The sequence below is a fragment of the Hoplias malabaricus genome, chromosome 12, assembly GCF_029633855.1.
Source record: "Hoplias malabaricus isolate fHopMal1 chromosome 12, fHopMal1.hap1, whole genome shotgun sequence".
Taxonomy (NCBI): Eukaryota; Metazoa; Chordata; class Actinopteri; order Characiformes; family Erythrinidae; genus Hoplias; species Hoplias malabaricus.
The window spans coordinates 9148731-9168225 of NC_089811.1; the positions used below are offsets into that span (position 1 = coordinate 9148731).

Genomic DNA, 19495 nt, shown 5'->3' on the forward strand with positions numbered 1-19495 from the left:
TGTGATGTGGGTGTCTACACACTTTCGGACAGAGGCAGTAAATAATTAGACTGATTTATGAGTGATTTGGGATTAAATATAATCCTGAAATAAAACAGTCCTCCATAAACGGGACGAGTAATCTGATTAGACACTTCACAATCCTACTGGATCCTACTGTGATTACAAATACATGCTTTCTGTAATCAGATTACATCATCTAGATTGTGTGTGTAAGTGAGTGTAAGGTTTTAATCGCTATGTAGGGACCGGCATTTGTTTTAATGATTTACATGGAGGAGACTTCCCTCCACAAGCCCCTCCCCACAACATCAGTCTTTCCATTTTAAGGTGAAGACGTGTGTTAAGGTCAGTGTCAGTGTTAGTGTAGAAGTATTTATGGTTAAAGTAAGTGTAGGTTCCCATTAAATGTATGTACGTTAATGTAAAGTCCCAAAACATCACTGTAAACAGGCAGGATAGGGTGTGCGTGTGTGTGTGTGTGTGTGTACTCACCCGTCTCTGGACACTGTTCTGCATCCTGGTCCTTTTTATTGTCCGTGATGTCTTTATGGGACACGAGGAACAGGACAACCTCCCCCTTCTCGTTTTTGATAGGAACAATATCCAACAGACACCAGAACTTTGTTCCTGTCAATCAGAGACTTTCATTTAAAAGTGTGTGTGTGTATGTGTGTGTGTGTGTGTGTGTGTGTGTGTGTGTGTGTCTTAGAGCCACATTAACATCACATTTATGCCACAAAAGGACAGGAAAACACTGTTCGTCAAACACAGCCTTCCGCTCGTTCCCTTCGACCTAAAACATGCTGTGAGCGCCTCATTAAAGAGAAAGATGTTAAGGATTAAAGGAGTGTTCCACTCAGATGCTGCTTTAAATGGTCCATCACTCAAAAGTTTTTTTTACACGATGTGGAGAAACCCCTCTACCCCTGCCCCATTCACTTCTTTAGAAGAGGGGTGTTTCTGATAAAGTGGCCAGTGAGTGTCAGTAGAAGAGGGGTGTTTCTGATAAAGTGGCCAGTGAGTGTCAGTAGAAGGGGGGTGTTTCTGATAAAGTGGCCAGTGAGGGTCAGTAGAAGGGGGGTGTTTCTGATAAAGTGGCCAGTGAGGGTCAGTAGAAGGGGAGTGTTTCTGATAAAGTGGCCAGTGAGGGTCAGTAGAAGGGGGGTGTTTCTGATAAAGTGGCCAGTGAGTGTCAGTAGAAGGGGGGTGTTTCTGATAAAGTGGCCAGTGAGGGTCAGTAGAAGGGGGGTGTTTCTGATAAAGTGGCCAGTGAGGGTCAGTAGAAGGGGGGTGTTTCTGATAAAGTGGCCAGTGAGGGTCAGTAGAAGGGGGGTGTTTCTGATAAAGTGGCCAGTGAGGGTCAGTAGAAGGGGGGTGTTTCTGATAAAGTGGCCAGTGAGTGTTAGTAGAAGGGGGTGTTTCTGATAAAGTGGCCAGTGGAGGTTACTTTACAAGAGTTTGATTGACAGAAAAGTAATCCACAGTAGCAGAAATGCAATGTCTGTGTGTGTGTGTGTGTGTGTGTGTGTGTTTCCGACAGCTATGATCTACTATTCCCTTTATTCCCAAACAGCACAGAGGTGAAAAACAAGGACTAGGAATCAAACCAAGAGTGTGGAGTTTAAGGAGTGTGTGGAGTGTGTGGAGTGTGTTCTGAGAAACTTCTGTTTAGAAAATAACTCAGCTCTATTTTATCTTTTATCTTCACACAAAGCCACAAAAACAAGGTTCAGACGAGGACACACGCCGGTGTAATCAAGCGCAAGCGTCCATTCTGAGTCCACAGGTGCACTGGATGCTACCCAGGACTCTCAGGGAGGTTTCACAAACAATTTGGACAAATCAATGAAGTCTCGGCAGCAGAGGACTGTCAGCGAAGGGTGAGAGATACTGACACAATCTGAATTTAAAAGAGGGAGTGAATCCTGGTTCTTGTTTTTATCCCTTCCCCTTGTTTTTAGAGCTGAGTTACAGGGCGTAGTGGTTAAAATCCCCCCACAAAACAGGACAACCCTTCAAGAAGATCAGGGTTTAATTCCCAGGTGATTAGCGCTGCTCTGTAGCAGCTCTGCACCAGTCTGCAGTGATATCAGAGGAGTTGCTGGACCTCATTCTCCTTCAGAAGAGTTCCACAATCGTATATTATCCCCCTCTCCTCACTCTTCTGTGATATGGAACTCAATTTAGAGTCTCATCCTGGAGATGTTTGTTCGAACTTCCAGTTCCACCTTAAATGTTGCAGTAGCAGTGTAATTGCTTCACTATTTAAGGTGGAACTGGGAATTTATAGCTAACTACAGAGACAGCTACTACTAGGGCTGTTTTCTCCTTGTTCTGAAGTAAAGAGCCATAATCCACTGAAACTACAATAAACTTATTAAAGATAATACACTGGTGATCATAGAGTTCAAAGGAGAAAATACAGACATCTGTGGGTTGCTTTGGGCGCTGCACAGCGTCTCACCAGTGATTCATAAGGCGTCATAACCCTCCCTTTGGAGTGTGATTCTGAAAATTTTCCGTTTGAAGGGCCCCCACCCCAGTTTCCTATCAATAAATGACACCCCCCACACCTAGGCATCTCTCACTCACTCCATCTCTCTCTCTCTCTCTCTCTCTCTCTCTCTCTCTCTCTCTCTCTCTCTCTCTCTCACCTCCTTTCTTGTAGAAGACGAGCTCAGTCTTGAACTCCCTCCGCTCGTCGAGAGCGCTCTGGATCTGTGCCGTCAGTCTGTCGCTGGTCTCAGGGCCGAACAGGAAGTGACACGCGCAGCTCTTCTGCATGAGCTCGGCGCGGGCGTAACCAGTCAGCTCGCAGAACCCATCCGAACAGTAAACGATGGGGTAGAGCGACTGCACCTGCGCATTCCCCAGCACAAAGTTGCTGTCTGCAAGAAACACAGAGAAACATCTTACAGTGAAGAGTTCAACACGCTCGCGGGAGAACACTAACTGCCAAAGCAAGAGAGTACAACGAGATCCTAAAGTCTGTTATCCCATGTATTCATTTGTCTTTGTGTCTCGTCCCTAATTCCACTTTAAAATTAACCTCTTTGTTTTGTGATGTCACAAACCCTCCAAAATATTAATACATAGATATCCTTTCAGACTACAGTTATTCGACATCATTCACTGACACTGAAGCCATGAGGAGTGTCTCAATAAAATATTGCTCTGCCAATCAGGATAGATCTCATTTACATGCACCGCTCTTAAAGGGACGGTAGCAGGAATAAAGGGAGGAAGGATAACAGGCCTGTGATTATGAATCATGCCCAAATTCCCTACAATAACCAGCACATAAACGCTTTCAGAAACACACACCACATCATTCTGACTTATGAAACAACCCACAGGTGCTTTTCCTCAGCAGGAATTTACTACACACACACACACACACAATAGGAGAAGTCCACAAGCTCTGAGCCACACAAAAGCCCCTCCCACATCCAAAAACAAACGGCTTGGGACACAACTGAGAGGATGAATAAACTCTCAGCAGCACAGAGAAGTGTGAATGAGGAATGCCCAGAGAGAGAGAGAGAGAGAGAGAGGGGAACAAACGACTGTAACATAGTGTAGAATGGCCACAGCTGTAGACCCCCCCCCCCACAATACACACAAAAAAACAAGAAAATAACAACAACAATCACAACAAAGCCCCCAAAGCCCCCCGTGTGAGGTCAGACTCTTTATTCAGGATGAGAGAGAGAGAGAGAGAGAGAGAGAGAGAGAGAGAGAGAGAGGGTTACAGTGATTGCTGTGTGCTGTATGTGGAGATAGAAAAGTCAGATAGGAAGGGAAAGAGAAGTGCACACAAGAGATGAACAAGAAAGAAATAACAAGAGCTAAAAATAGATGGAGAGAGAGGGGTCTATAAAATTAAAGCCCTTGTGTTTTATCAGGAGACTCAGATCTCAACCAGAGAGAGGAAACGTTAGAGTGGGGAGTGAAAGATAAAGATATAGAGAGCAAAACAGAGAGTGAGTGAGTGAGAGAGAGATAGAGAGAGAGGAATATATTTCCCTTTCTTTTCTCATGTCTCTCTGTTCACAGAGGTTTGTTGTTTCTAATTGTTTCTCTCTTTTTTGCCTATGTTATCCTCTCCCCATTCCTTCCTTCATCCCTTCCTCTTCCCTCCATCCCTTCACCCGCTCTTCATCCCTCCATCCATACCAAAGCACTGTATCTCCCGGTTAAGTGGCTTCAGACCCCCGCAGCGTCCAGTCCAGGTGAGTGTGAGTGTTATGAAGTGTGCTAACGGCTAACGAAGGATTGACAGCATCAACAGAGCAGGGAAAGATGATTACCTTCTGCACAAACACAAACCAACAGCTCCTAACGTCAGTCACAGAGGGTCTGGTGTTAGACCAGGACAGCTTTTAAGAGCCAATATAGTTATATATTAATACCCCAAATATAATGAATGTTTTAATAAGCCATTATGCCCCTGTGGATCAGACACAGCAGTTGCCACTGGAGGTTTTAAACCCACTGCCCACTATGTTAAGACAGTCCTCCCTCATTGGTCCACCTCGTAGATGTGTGCTGGTCATACTCTAGTCCTTCATCAGTGGACACAGGGTGCTGTCAGATTTGTGGACTATTCTAAGTCCAGCAGTGGAACTGATGTTTAAAACTCCAGCAGCAGATGCTGTGTCTGATCCAGTCGCACCAGCATAACACACACTAACACACCACCACCACCACCACGTCAGAGTCACTGCAGCGCTGAGAATGATCCACCACCCAAATCAGACCTGCTCTGTAGGGGTCCTGTGGTGTGGTGAGCTCCTGTGTGGTCAGTGGTGGCTTAAATGTTTTTCATTCTGCTGCCGGACTCCTGGGTATTTCTACAGACTATGTTCCTTAAAACCAGGGTGGGTTCCTCAGTCCCAGAGTCTTGATATTGCTGTGCTGTTTATTCCTCTCCCTCAGACAGTGACATTTAAAGCGTTTAAAGCTTAAATAATATAGTTACTCCTCTGAGTGATCTGTAATATTTGGTTTGTGATTACCTTCCTCGGCACAGCATGCTTTCATTTGAGCTACAGGTCAATCAGCAGCGGCCAGTCTAACATTTCCTGAAGAGTCTTTCATGCTGAGGTTGCATTGAGCTACAGCATCAATGTTATGAGCATAATCGACTCAGCAACTGTGTTCATTTCGTTAAAGGCTAAGCACCAGCGATATGAAAGTGTCCAACAAATAAACACAGTGGAATTTGAGTTCCTAACTTGTGTTTATTGATAGTCAGAAAACATGTTATTTCTTACTAATTCAAGGAATAAGTTTTAAAAGACCCCCCCCCCCCCAACGGTGTTCGGAAACTCTAATAGGCGTCTTGCCTGTGACGTAGATGGTGGACAACAACTCTAGAAGTTGCACTTAATTTAATGCAAAATGACGAAAAGGTGTGTTGTTTTTGGCTGCAATCATTCAATGTACAGTGGGACATCTGTGAGCAAATGGCCCAAAGATCCCAAAATATCCAGAAAATGGACTAAATTTGTCCACTTTAAACGGGCACTTTGGAAAGGACCCTCCGCTCACTCCGTTATCTGTAGCTCATTTCACTGGCGCTTTTCCAACAATATGGGCATGTAAGGACACCAACGAAAGGTGTTCAAGAGCCTCTGTAACATGGAGGTAAACAGGGTAAGGACACTCACTTCGCCTGTTTTAGTTGGTGTTAGTTAGCGTTAGCTTGACTCGCTAAACTCGGTGGCTCAGATTATACTCGGCTACGTAGCTGCATTACGGAGGTTTATGGTGTCGGATGAATTCGAGTTCGACTTCGATCACATTTACAAGAATAACGGTACCTCTACATTTGAGTTTAGCTTATTGCTAGGATATTGTCATGAATAATGTTGGTTATTTAGCGAGATACTGTCATAACAGTCAGTCATAACGGTGTTTTACCGCGGCGTTGTTCAGCTGTTGTCCACCAGTGATGTCACGGTTAAAAATAAATATGCAGTCTTTTCTGCATACACTTATACATCAAAACAATAAATAAAATATGTTTATAGTAAAAATGTTATATTAAGTATGTCCTAAGCAATTTTTTATTTTTTCTTTTTCTTTTTTTTTTCCTTGGGAGTTTGTACTCATAAATCGAACTCGCCAAACTGGTACTACCAAGGTTGAACTGCAGGTTGAACTTGTCATACTTTGTATTGTAAAACAACCGATAGGATGCACCTGTGAGCTCAGTCACATGTCAGCCTTAAAGCTCATAGGTGTGGGGCGTGGCTAAGGGAGACAAGTAAAAACAAAGCACAAGGCAAACACAAAACCAAAAAAAAAAAACCATGGTATTAACCAAAACACACAGAACCAGGAGAAAGTGATGAAACAGGAAATGTGTTCAGTTTAGGGTTAGAGTTAGTTTTAGAGTTAAGTTTAAGGTTAGGGCTCCACGTTTCGGGGTTAAGTGTGGGGTTAGATTTATGGATTTTGGGTTTGGTGTCAGGGTTAGGTTTAGGGTTAGAGTTAGGGTTAGGCTGCTCCTTCATGTCGTTTTGCCAGACATTTACATGAACATCCACGACAAGAGTTTGCACACATGTAACAAGTGGCAATTATATTTAATTCACCTGGTATAAACTGCATGTTGCTGCAGCAGGTAGTGTCTCTACCTCCAGGGTCCTGGGTTTGTGGGTTGATGTCCCACTCCAGGTGACTGTCTGCTTCGGTCCTTTGGTCTCTTTCCATGGCCCACACGTTGGTAGGTGGATTGGTGACTCAAAAGTGTCCATAGGTGTGAGTGTGTGTCGCCCTGTGAAGGACTGGCGCCCCCTCCAGGATGTGTTCCTGCTTTGCACCTAGTGATTCTGGGTAGGCTCCCACAGGGACCCACAAATCTCCCTCGAGAGACTCCCTGAGCTGGACATGAGACTGTGAGAGACGCAGAACTGAGGAAGCCTCGATGAAAAGCCAACATTGATATCAGAGTGGACAATCCTGTCTCTCCGTTCCGTGACCTGATGTGCTTGGCTAAGTTCAAACACCTGAACGGCTGAACTCTAAACTCGGATGGACGCCTCTTTGAACTCTCCATGTGTTTTCCTCAGAAGTCCTTCACAGTGGTTCTGACCCTGGCTTCAGAGGAGCCTCGGCGTCCACTCTCTTTTCTCTTGCAGATGAGCCCTTGCCGGCGGCAGAGCTGGAGGCGTCAAGGTTTGATGCTGGAATTTTTCTGTGTGGCGTCAGACGGCCTTTTGTTTTCTTGTCCTGCATCTGCTGCTGTTTATTGTTGATTTGTTATGTCTGTGTCAGGCGTGGTATCATCAATATCCCTCGTTCTCAAACAGCCACCAACCCCATCCCCAAATAAATCATCTCCCGACGTACGAAGGGAGGAGAGTCTGAATATGAAGGAGATCTGCCACGCTTCAGGAATAATTTCTGTTTTAATTATGTTCCTCTTCATTTTCAACAAGAGAACAAGGAGGAAACTGAGAGAATGACAGAGCTCAAAGAACCATGAGAACAGGAGAACTGAGAAAGAACTAATAGAGAATTAAAAGAACGAGAGAGCTTCTGCCCACACACACACACACACACACACACACACACACACAAACAATGACGTGTACTGTCTGTTGAATATTGAATATTATGTACTGTACCCAAAGCAAGCACGAACTAACAGACACTCATACACACGATGGAAAACACACACACACACACACTAAACTGGAGAACATCCACCGATCTGGACGGTGTGTATAAACACAGACAAACACAGTGTGTTGTCTCCCAGTTGTCACAGATACACACTTGGTACATAGTGATACACAGCCATACACATTGATACATCCTGATACACACTGATTATACAGTGATTAACACCAATTACACAGTGATACAGCGCTATATAGACTGATACACACTGATTACACACTGATACAGAGTGATATAGACTGATACACCCTGGTTACACCATGATTAACACTGATTATACACAGATACAGAATGATACAGAGCTATATAGACTGATACACACTGATTACACACCGATGCACACAGATACAGATCGATATAGACTGATACACACTGGTTCAACAGTCATTAACACTGATTACACAGCAATTCACACCGATACAGAATGATATAGACTGATACACACTGGTTCAACAGTGATTAACACTGATTACACAGCGATTCACACCGATACAGAGTGATATAGACGGATACACACTGGTTCCACAGTGATTAACACTGATTACACAGCGATTCACACCGATACAGAGTGATATAGACTGATACACCCTGGTTCCACAGTGATTAACACTGATTACACAGCGATTCACACTGATACAGAGTGATATAGACTGATACACATGGGTTCCACAGTGATTAACACTGATTACACATCAATACACACTGATACATACCAGTACACGCCGATACACACTGATACACACCTATACACACTGACACACACACTGAGTTGGCTCAATATTAAGGTGTCACTGATAGAAAACAAAATAGCCCCCAACCACAACCTTGTGGAGCAGTCCCTATCTGAGAGTGAACATGTGAAAAACAGCACCCCCTGTGGTGCAGTTCCAGACTGGGAGTGAGTGAGTGAGTAAGCCAGGTGAAGGCCACATGCAATGAATTTTGGAGACATGTTGCTCTAAGATCTGTGATCATAGCACACAAAATATCAAGACCACCTGAACACACCCCCCAACCCCTACCCCCTACCACCCCAAGCCGCTCCTCCAAAACAACGCTCCTCTGAATGTGCGAGATTTATGAGAGATTTATGAGAACTTGTTAAAGTCTCTTCAGCCCCGCGGCTGTGTTCTCACTGACAACAGGGAACCTGAAGGGAGCCCAGGTTCTCTTCTCTCTGCCCTGCCCCCCCTCCCTCTCTCTAACCCCAAACTTCTCTCTCGCCCTCCCAACCCCCCCCCCCCCCCCCCCTTTCTCTCTTTCTCTCTCTCTCTGTCTCTCTCTCTCTCTCTCTCTCTCTGTCTCTCTCTCTCTGTCTCTCTCTCTCTCTCTCTCTCTCTCTCTCTCTCTCTCTGTTTTAGAGGTGAATGAGTAAGAGGTTTGAAGAAGGTCCTCTTGTAACTTGACTCTGTTATAATTGCTGTTCCTGTGAATGGCTGCTCCGCTCAATGGAGCTCATGAATGGATCACTCCCAGAGAATAAAAGCCAAATCCTAGACTTTACACTCACTGTGAAATCTCACAAAAGACTCTAACTTAGTGATTTTCACTTTAGTGTGAGATCACACTGTTCCTCAGGGATGGAGTTTGCACTCAACAGCCCACTGTATGGTACCAGCTCTACTGGGCTCTACTGAGCTCTACTGGGCTCTACTGGGCTCTACCAGAGCCTACTTTCTGTTTGGTCCCTGGTTGATTTTCCACTCCCACAGCTCCCCCTGAAATGTATCTGGTGATGTCTCAAACCCCATCTCTAATGGGAACAACAGGCTTTGGAAACCACAACAACACCGGCGGTAACGTTAAAAGTTGTTTACTCATTGTGTATCCACGTGTTGTTGTTGTTGTTGTTGTTGGGGACTGAACCCAGCTCCTTCATCAGTTCAGACAGATCAGTAGAGTTTGTTCCTTCCTTGTTTAAGCTTTCAGTTCTCGCTGGATTCTTTTGTCAGCCACTGATCCAAGGAGCGTTTGAACATCTTCAAAAGACCACAGCGTAATTCCACGAGCTGCTGTTGTGAGTCGAATAAAAACAAATGTGATCTCTGCTGTAGCTGGAGATTTTACAGATGGAGAGTTAGTGCTGGTCGTCTGCGTTGCGTGGCGTAGAGTGACGACTCTCTCTGGACAATCAGAGCTCTGCAAGGTTTATACGCCACAGTTTAGTCTTTACTCAGCTCACTCTGAACCATGAGAGAACAGGGACTAAGCATCTGTAAGCTGCATTTGCAGTGCCTGTGAAAAAGCCAACGGGGTTGTGGTGGACGACTAAACTGAGACAGTGGATTTGGATGTGGACAGCTATAATAAAGCAGCTCAGTGTTGATAGTTGGAAATATCTGCAGTGGTTTGGTATCTACATTCAACACAGTGTGATCCTGAACAAACCAGGCAGCGCAGGGACAGTGAGTGTGTGTGTGTGTGTGTTTGTGTGTGTGTGTGTGTGGTCCCACAGGTTGCTTATTGGCTCAGACTGAATCAAAGAGCCTTTGAAGAAGCCCACTGCACCTATAAAGGGCTGGTGTGGGGTGAGCAGATAAAGATAGAGAGAGGCGGAAAGTGTTTGGACGTCAGTGAAACACAGAGCGCCGTTTTTCATTAAACACATCGTATGCTGTAATAATCCACGAGGAAGAGACACAGAGATGACGGCAGGTTTTCCAGCTTCAGCTGTTTCAACTCTTTCTAAATGCAGTGAAAATGCAGACAGCGCAGCTCCACCGCAGACAGCGCAGCTCCACTGCAGACAGCAGGCTATTTACCAGAGCCAAGCAACACACAGAGAGGTGGCACTTTGGCAATATAATTACACCCATGCCACAGATCCAACACACACACACACACACACACACACATCTCTCTCTCTCTCTCTCTCTCTCTCTCTCTCTTTCTTTCTCCTTGTCTCTCACCTTGCTTTTTTTCCCTTCTTGCTCTTGATCCCCTTTTCCCACCTTTTTGTCCACTTTCTCTCTAAGTCTCGACCTTTGGGTCCCTTCTGTTCTTATTTCTCTCTCTCTCTCTCTCTCTCTCTCATTTATCCCTCTCTGCCATGTGCTCTCATTTTTAACCTCTTTTCACATTCACCACCTCCTCTCTCACTCTCCCTGTCTCTCTGAAGTGAGGAAGCTGCCCCCACTGATGACTGATTATAGCCATGTGAGTGTGGTGGTGGGGTGAGGGGGGGTCATGCTGGAGATGAGAGAGAGAGAGAGAAAGTGAGTGAGTGAGAGTGAGAGAGAGAGAGAGAGAGAGAGAGAGAGAGAGAGAGAGAGAGAGAAAGAGAGAGATAAAGCAAGAGAGGGAAGAGATAGAAACCAAGCCCCAGTGTGTAGGTAATAACAATTTGTGCTGTTAGGAGGTGAGCCTGTAAATATAAGTGTTTGTGAGAGAGAGAGAGAGAGAGAGAGAGAGAGTAATTAAATGATGATAGTGTTATTCATGAGATTCAGTTAGGGATGAACATGTCAGTAAAACACCCCATCTCCAGATTGACTCTGTGATAAAGCCCTGTACTGTATCTGTATCAGAGAAGGTGGACACATTCCTGTTAACCTCCGAAAAGTGTACATCTCATAAAAACACAGAATAAAGGTGCTAATTAGCATTATGCTAATTGGTCGCCAAATTTACTGCACCTGATTAACTCCACCCCCCCCCCCACACACACACACTGCAAATTAGCTACTTGGGGCATATTAGTCACATAATATTGAGGCTGAAGTTTGTTAACCTGGAAAAGACTGGGGTTCGATGCCCCGTCCAGGTATGAATTAAGTCACAACTTATGTCACAATGGTGTCCTGCATGTTTGCCCACCTATACCTGCAGGAAAAGAAACCTGACTGACAGGCAAAAGGACCAATCATAAGTCAGCTATTTTGACCTGACAGTCTTTAAGATTCACGTTGGACCAATACCAGAGCCACGATACACTGAGGTGTGTATACGCAGATGTACAGAGAGCCAATCAGAACGGCGCTGGTTTGTGCACTGAAGGTATCAGACTCTCTGTCAACTTGTGGGCGGAACGTCTGTGGCTGAGACTAGTCATAAGATCCAAAATCTGAGGATGGTGTCGAGTTACACACACTCACACATCTTTTACTGTAAGAACCAATGACGATAAACAAACAATAGAAGCCTGAAAATAACAAGAAATTAACTTTAATCTGATGCTCCAGGCCCAAGTGAACACATCATGTCACATTTTTCCTTCGCTGTGGTTTAAGTCCTTAATTAATTACACAAAACAAATGGTGCGTAATGGGAAGTGCTCCATCATCGGTAATTAACGCAGGTTAATGCAGCCATCAGAGCGTTTACCGCCAGCCAAAAGGTTGTGGACTCATCTCAAGCAAGACACCCACGCTGCTCTGTTCCAGTGAACAGTGAAGGCTCTTAAGGTGGAATTCCTCTGAGTCCTGCTTAATTAAATAGTTGAGACAGGCCAACAAATCGAGTCCGATCGATAATGTGAAGTGCTCTGTTTTAGTTAGGGTCGTTTACAATGCTGGTGAAGGGAATCCGGCGTCTGGAGACTTCACTGCTTCTTAAAGCTTGCTACAAAATGTAGACACTAATGTTTACATTGAAATGTTTACAGACGCCAGTTAAAAAGAGTGTGTTTGGCTACTTTAAGATGCATCCACCACTGACCCCAGGTATTCATCAAATTTCTGTGGTTGGTTATGGCTGTTAGTTAACACTGGTGGTGCCGTTTCACTAAATCAACTCATACTCTGTTATGAACACGAAGAAAAGCTACAGAACCAGTGCTGTTTTCTGCTAGGGGAAGCTCAAAGCATTTTCTCAAATTTTGGAGGTTAGGGTTCATTCATTCATTCATTATCTGTAACCCTTATCCAGTTCAGGGTCGCGGCGCCAGTCCTTCACAGGGCAACACACACTCGCACATTCATTCACACCTATGGACACTTTTTGAGTCACAAATCCACCTACCAACGTGTGTTTTTGGACTGTGGGAGGAAACCGGAGCGCCCAGAGGAAACCCACTCAGACACAGGGAAAACACACCAACTCCTCACAGACAGTCACCCGGAGCGGGAATTGAACCCACAACCTCCAGGTCCCTGGAGCTGTGTGACTGCGACACTACCTGCTGCGCCACCGTGCCGCCCGGTTAGGATTAGGGTTAGGTTTAAATTTAGGACGTTTTAAGGCTGATTTGTCATGCTGGGTTGCCAGAAATCTCACATCACCACCCACATTGTATGAATCCTGGTAATGGTCTTTCAGTAAAATATGTGCTTATGTAAAGTCACATTGAGACCAAGCTGCATAGAAAAGCATGTAATGGAAGTCTACTGACGCCAAGCTCAAAGCCAAGTGTCACTGAGAGTGATATAAAGCCCCATGGAGTGATGGATGGAGGTCCATCTACCCACATTTTGGGACGAGCTAATTGTCCAACTATCTATACCTGACCTCGTTGACATTCTTGAAGCTGAACACCATCAAATCCTTAGCAATGTTCCAGCATCAGCTGGTCAACCTCCCCAAACGTTTACAGACTGTTCCTGATGCATGCCTTAATTCCAGAAGTGATCCCAAATATTTAACTATATTTTTATGGCTCTGAAAGTGTTGTTGATGTTGCTGACAATAAAACATTGTTTTACAGTAGGTCTGAGCTTCAGAACGACTAAAATTAGCATCCGTCTCTGCTGAAACACTGGAAACAAGGCCATATGTTGACTGTGAAACTGTGGAACAGCGCCATGAGAAGAATATAAATCCTCTCCTGAATTTACTCCAATTCTGCTTTGATTAGCAGCATACAAACATAAAGCAGTTCTTCTGGAGCGGGATAAACGGCTGCAGAGGCGCTATCATTTGAGCTCTGAAACCTCCAATCCCCCAATTCATTTACTCTTAGCATTCGTATGCTAACACCACTGGATTCAGCACATTCACCCACTCCATCAGGGTCTTACAGAATATCTCTGCTTACACTAAAGAGCATGGCAGACCACTCAGAGTCATGAGCACGGTCAAGTGGGCTCATAGCTGGCCGTGACCAACCTTCTTGGTGAGGTAAGGAGCCAAGGAATAACCTCAACTCTGGAAGAGAAGCTCAGGACAAAGCTCAGGACATATAACTCGTTTCACTCCATCCGGCTCATTACCTGTCAGAACCATACTAATCTTAGACAGCTGGGGTATGTTGGTTTTGTTAGCACTGACCCGAAAGACAGAGTGTAGTTTCTGGCTGATGCCATCGACACTTCACAATGCTCCCGCTACCTTTCAGCATTCACAGTTGGATTGCAATTAGGGCTGTGCCAAATCATATTGTTCACGATAATATCGTCATCATTTTTGAAATTATATAAAAAAATAATCATGACATTCTGATTTATTTATATAATGACATCATGCAGTTAGCTATAATATGGCATACGTTAATTACACGAGTCGTTTAGACACCCGAAAGTACGGTGGAAAGTGGCTTTAAAGGTGGAGGAATTTGCACCAAAAAATAGGTAGTGACTTCAGTTATATGGAGGGGGTGTGGTTACAGAATATCACACGTACAACAAACCATGATGTTATGTAAGAAATGAAAGAAGCCTTTAACAACAGGAGGCAGAAACACCACTAATCTGTGTCACCTCCTTGGGCAGAAGCACCTGGTTGAGGACGAGGAAAATCAAAAATGCCGTTAGAAGAGTTCAGCAGCCAATGAGCTCTAATCCCAGTAGATAACCTCCACTGACTCAGCACAGCCACTATTCTGTTTGTTTTATTATTTACTTTGAAGCTTTAAGGTTACTGTTTGTAGAATTGTTATTCTACATTATTTTTTACACAAAATCAGAATCTTGGCAAGTTACTGTTGTTTATAAAATAAGCAAATGTTTGCAGATTTTTTGTTGCTTCCTTTGAATGTTTGAAGCTTACATTTGTAATAAAATTGTTGATAATATTAATACATTGGAACCTCTACTAACGAACGCCTCTACTAATGAACTTTCTAAGATACGAATTTGAAATTTTTTGCCTCCACCAACGAACCACGGCTCTAGAAACGAACCCGAGCCGGCAGCTGGAAATGGCCACTGACCCCAATAGGCGAGTCTCCCAGCGCCCAGACTTGAGTGAGCTTTTAAGATTAGCACATTGTAGCTTTAGCAATTTAGCATTAGTGTAAATAGCAGACATCGAAATTCGTGCGAAGTTAAGCCGTATCTACGCTTCGTCTCCCCACATTCACCGCCTACTCTCCGTTATTCCACCCACCCCCCACCTCCCGTCATACAGCCAGTGACTGTGTGACTCCTCCAGCCAGTCTTCACGTCTTCAAGGTAGCGATGTGTAACCACTTACAACTTTATTTCTTTTTTATTACTGTTTCCACTGTATTTCTTTTTTATTTTTAGTAACGCTACATGTATTATTTTACTAATTTGGGAGTTTTGTAAACATTTATTGCATTAATTGCTTTTCCATTATTTTAAATGGTGAAAATTGACTCGAGAAACAAACTTTTCCACTTACGAACCGGGTCACGGAACGGATCAAGTTCGTAGGTAGAGGTTCCACTGTATATGAATTATATTTAATTAAATACTATTAAAATATTAAATTAAATAACATTTCTATATTTAAATAACATATATTGTAAAATTAATAATAGTAATGTTCAGTGTTTTATCATATCGCCAAGAATATCGTTATTGCCAAAATGCCCCGAAATATCATGATATTATTGTAGAGCCATATCGCCCACCCCTAATTGCAATTACTTTCTCAAACTTGTCAGAGACAAAGCAGGTTCGTCCAAGTACAGAACTGTGGTAAAGCTGGTATCTTCTGAATTAGCTGATTTAAAAGAACTAAGCACGGTGGACTCTAGCGCCCCCACACTGCAGTGGAAGGTACAGCATGGACAGATCACAGCAAGTTCAGAAGCCCTGCTTTGCTTTTTGTGTGGACACAGGACAAACACAAATAAAAATGCTATGTTGTCAAAAACGTCTGGACACAAGTGGACAGTGCCTAAGAGCCTGAGGCATTCACACACAAAGAGGATTTTAAGGCAAGGCTAAATGCTGATTTACTTGGATGATAGCCACAACCTGGGTGCCAGTGTGGTTAAGCGCAATCTCTGAGCTTTCATACTGTAAACAGCTTTGAGCCAAACACTGGTAAATTATTGATATGATAATAAACAGGGTGTACAGCTGTATTAGGTTTTTAACCATTCCCTGGAGGGATGTCAATTTGGTTCTGGTTCAAGCCGAGTTTAATTTGCCTCATTCAACCCAAAGCCAGCGGAGAGTGCATTGCGTGAGGGGCGTCACTGAGACACGGGATAAATATTAGCCTGGCTCATTTCATCAAAACACACTCAGTCTATGGGAATATGGACAGTGGAGACATTATTTCTCTGTTACCGTACCTTTATTAAGACTAATATATGCAAGTCATGTCTGTTCTGATTGGCTGCTTCAGCCATTATCCTGACTGGCTTTCACTAGAAACCACAGTTATTATAATCTTCATAGAACAGCATGGGAAAGAAATGGACTGCTCTGAAGCAGCTGCACATGAGCCTAAGGTCACCCTGCTCAATGCCAAGTGTGGATCAGAGGGGTGTGAAGAAAGCCCTCCCACCGCTGGGGGGAGTGATGGAGCTCCATCCATTCATTCGTTTATGAAACATGTGTTGCACTCACTCCTCTTTTTTGTTTACTCCTTGTTGTTTGTTGTTTATTGTTTGTTCTCTCCACATCACTTTGAAATGCAGCACCATCATATTCTGTAAAACCAAAGCTGGGAGATGCTCTCAGACACTGTTTGCTTTTAGAAGACTAATAATATTTTTCCCACGAGAAAATAAGTGCAAAGACACACACACACACACACACACACACACACACACACACACACACACACACACACACAGCGGAGTCTTGCTGAGCCGAAGCTGTTTGATGTGAGTGAAGGCTGGAGTAATGGAGATAAATAAGAGCCTAGCTCACCCTCCTCTTCCTCAGCTTCATCCTGTGCCTGAGGAGCGGAGACAGTTGGGAGAAGCCCTGAAAACTCTGGAGGACAAGGTATGTCCAAAAGTGTGTGGACACCTTTTAAACCAAGCTCATATGAGGTGGACAGACCGCAGAAAAGCACTGACCTCCCCAGTGGGATGCTCTGGAGCAGCTGCACATGTGTTGGTTACAGCATCCAACATCCATCAGACCCTGACAGCTTTAAGGTTCCTGTGGCTGGATGCAATCAAATCCTTGCCACAATGTTTCTATATATAATGCAAATACATTTGACTACAGGTGTGAGTGTGTGAGTGACTGGGTGAGTGTGTGAAACTGACCACAGATGTGAGTGACTGGGTGAGTGTGTGAGTGACTGGGTGAGTGTGTGAAACTGTCCACAGGTGTGAGTGTGTGAAACTGTCCACAGGTGTGAGTGTGTGAGTGACTGGATGAGTGTGTGAAACTGTCCACAGGTGTGAGTGAGTGAGTGACTGGGTGAGTGTGTGAAACTGACCACAGGTGTGAGTGTGTGAGCGAGTGAGTGACTGTGTGAGTGTGTGAAATTGTCCACAGGTGTGAGTGTGTGAGTGACTGGGTGAGTGTGTGAAACTGTCCACAGGTGTGAGTGTGTGAGTGACTGGGTGAGTGTGTGAAACTGTCCACAGGTGTGAGTGTGTGAGTGACTGGATGATTGTGTGAAACTGTCCACAGGTGTGAGTGTGTGAGTGACTGGATGATTGTGTGAAACTGTCCACAGGTGTGAGTGACTGGGTGAGTGTGTGAAACTGTCCACAGGTGTGAGTGTGTGAGTGACTGGATGAGTGTGTGAAACTGTCCACAGGTGTGAGTGTGTGAGTGACTGGATGAGTGTGTGAAACTGTCCACAGGTGTGAGTGTGTGAGTGACTGGGTGAGTGTGTGAAATTGACCACAGGTGTGAGTGTGTGAGTGAGTGAGTGACTGTGTGAAATTGCCCACAGGTGTGAGTGTGTGAGTGACTGTGTGAAACTGTCCACAGGTGTGAGTGAGTGAGTGACTGTGTGAGTGTGTGAAACTGTCCACAGGTGTGTGTGAGTGTGTGAGTGACTGGGGGAGTGTGTGAATGACTGGGTGAGTGTGTGAAACTATCCACAGGTGTGAGTGAGTGAGTGACTGTGTGAGTGTGTGAAACTGTCCAAAGGTGTGAGTGTGTGAGTGACTGTGTGAGTGTGTGAATGACTGGGTGAGTGTGTGAGTTACTGGGTGAGTGTGTGAAACTGACCACAGATGTGAGTGACTGGGTGAGTGTGTGAATGACTGGGTGAGTGTGTGAAACTGTCCACAGGTGTGAGTGAGTGAGTGACTGTGTGAGTGTGTGAATCTGTCCACAGGTGTGAGTGTGTGAGTGACTGGATGATTGTGTGAAACTGTCCACAGGTGTGAGTGAGTGAGTGACTGGGTGAGTGTGTGAGTGACTGGGTGAGTGTGTGAGTGGGTGAGAGAGTGATGCTTTGGGATCCAACACAACTCTCATCAGCATGAAGTGCTTACAAAAAAAAGATGAATGGATGAACAAATGAATTCATTGATGAATGAACGGGTGAATTGATAGAAGGATGGAAGTATGAATGAATGAATTAAGCCCTCCAGTGGAACAATCATGAACCCACACCAGCAGGAGCCCGTGTCTTCACCTATTACCGAATAACACCAGAGCTTACTGTGATATTCTTTACAGAAGTCATTACACAGAGAAACAGTTTATATTTTACTGTTTTCTGTTTTGAATAATTTGCAAAAATAGGAACAATCCTACGCAGTATAAAAATAGCAAACAAATAAACAAATAAACACACCAGGACAATTGGAAGTCAGAAAGCAGGGATTCTTGTCAGAGTTATTTCTGGCGCTGTGTTGGCAGAGTTTCTCCTCGTTTGGGAATTCTCACCCGATTTCTGACTTTTTTTTTTTTTTTTGGCTTCCGAGGTTGGCCACGTTTTATAGGACCCCTCCTAGGTTTGTGCAACTCGGTGCTCACTGTGGTCAGAGCTGAATAAAACATGAAGATCAGCAGAACTCAGGTCCTGGCCCTGAACAAAACAAAGCCCTGTGCTGTATGATTTCTAACAGTCACAACAGGATTGAAAAAGTGTTATTACACACTTTAGCAGGATGTTCATCAAAAGCCTTTTGTCGTGACACCGAAAGGGGTCTGACGTGTGTAAGTCTCCTTGATTACTGCTGTAATGAGCAAGGGGAGCTGACCCACTTTAGTTCTGCAGGTGTTGTTTATAGTCTTTTCCTGCACCTGCTGCACACGGATTAAGAATTGCTCGGTATTTATAGCATCATCTTCACTGCTCTTTTATCTGATTGGACCAGACTGGATCCAGGAATATTCCCTCACACCTTAAAGTGGGAAAAGCAATCAGACGTGATCATTCTTTCAGATTATTTAAGCTCAGCATGACTGAGTGTATCTGTGAATTTATCTTCATTTTCCAGTGCATGAATGTGGACAGCGGTTTATTACAAAGCTGTGATGTGTTTACAGAGGACAGTCGGTAGTGAATAATCATGTTTCATAACTCACTTCTTCCATTTATAATCACTTATTCCTGATACAGCACATATTATGGCTTAATAGTTTATTAATGAGTTATTAGCAACAAATAATGCTTTGTAAATGCTTAATAAACACTGCACGGATAGTATTATATCCCCTTGTCCCCAGTTCTGTGCCTTGTATCATATTAATAATATTGTATTGCAGTATAACAAAGTGTAACAACAATCACAGTTGTTACA

General features: G+C 44.1%; 1 protein-coding gene across 1 annotated transcript in view; it reads right to left on the reverse strand.

Moving 5' to 3' along the window:
* kcnh3 (potassium voltage-gated channel, subfamily H (eag-related), member 3) overlaps positions 1 to 19495 on the reverse strand; it is a 124102-nt gene that overhangs the window by 41431 nt on the left and 63176 nt on the right. Inside the window, exons 2-3 of the mRNA XM_066686179.1 lie at positions 2658 to 2891; positions 496 to 630 (exon numbers count right to left, since the gene is read on the reverse strand). Coding sequence (XP_066542276.1) covers positions 496 to 630; positions 2658 to 2891 — 369 coding nt within the window. The remainder of the gene's footprint in view (positions 1 to 495; positions 631 to 2657; positions 2892 to 19495) is intronic.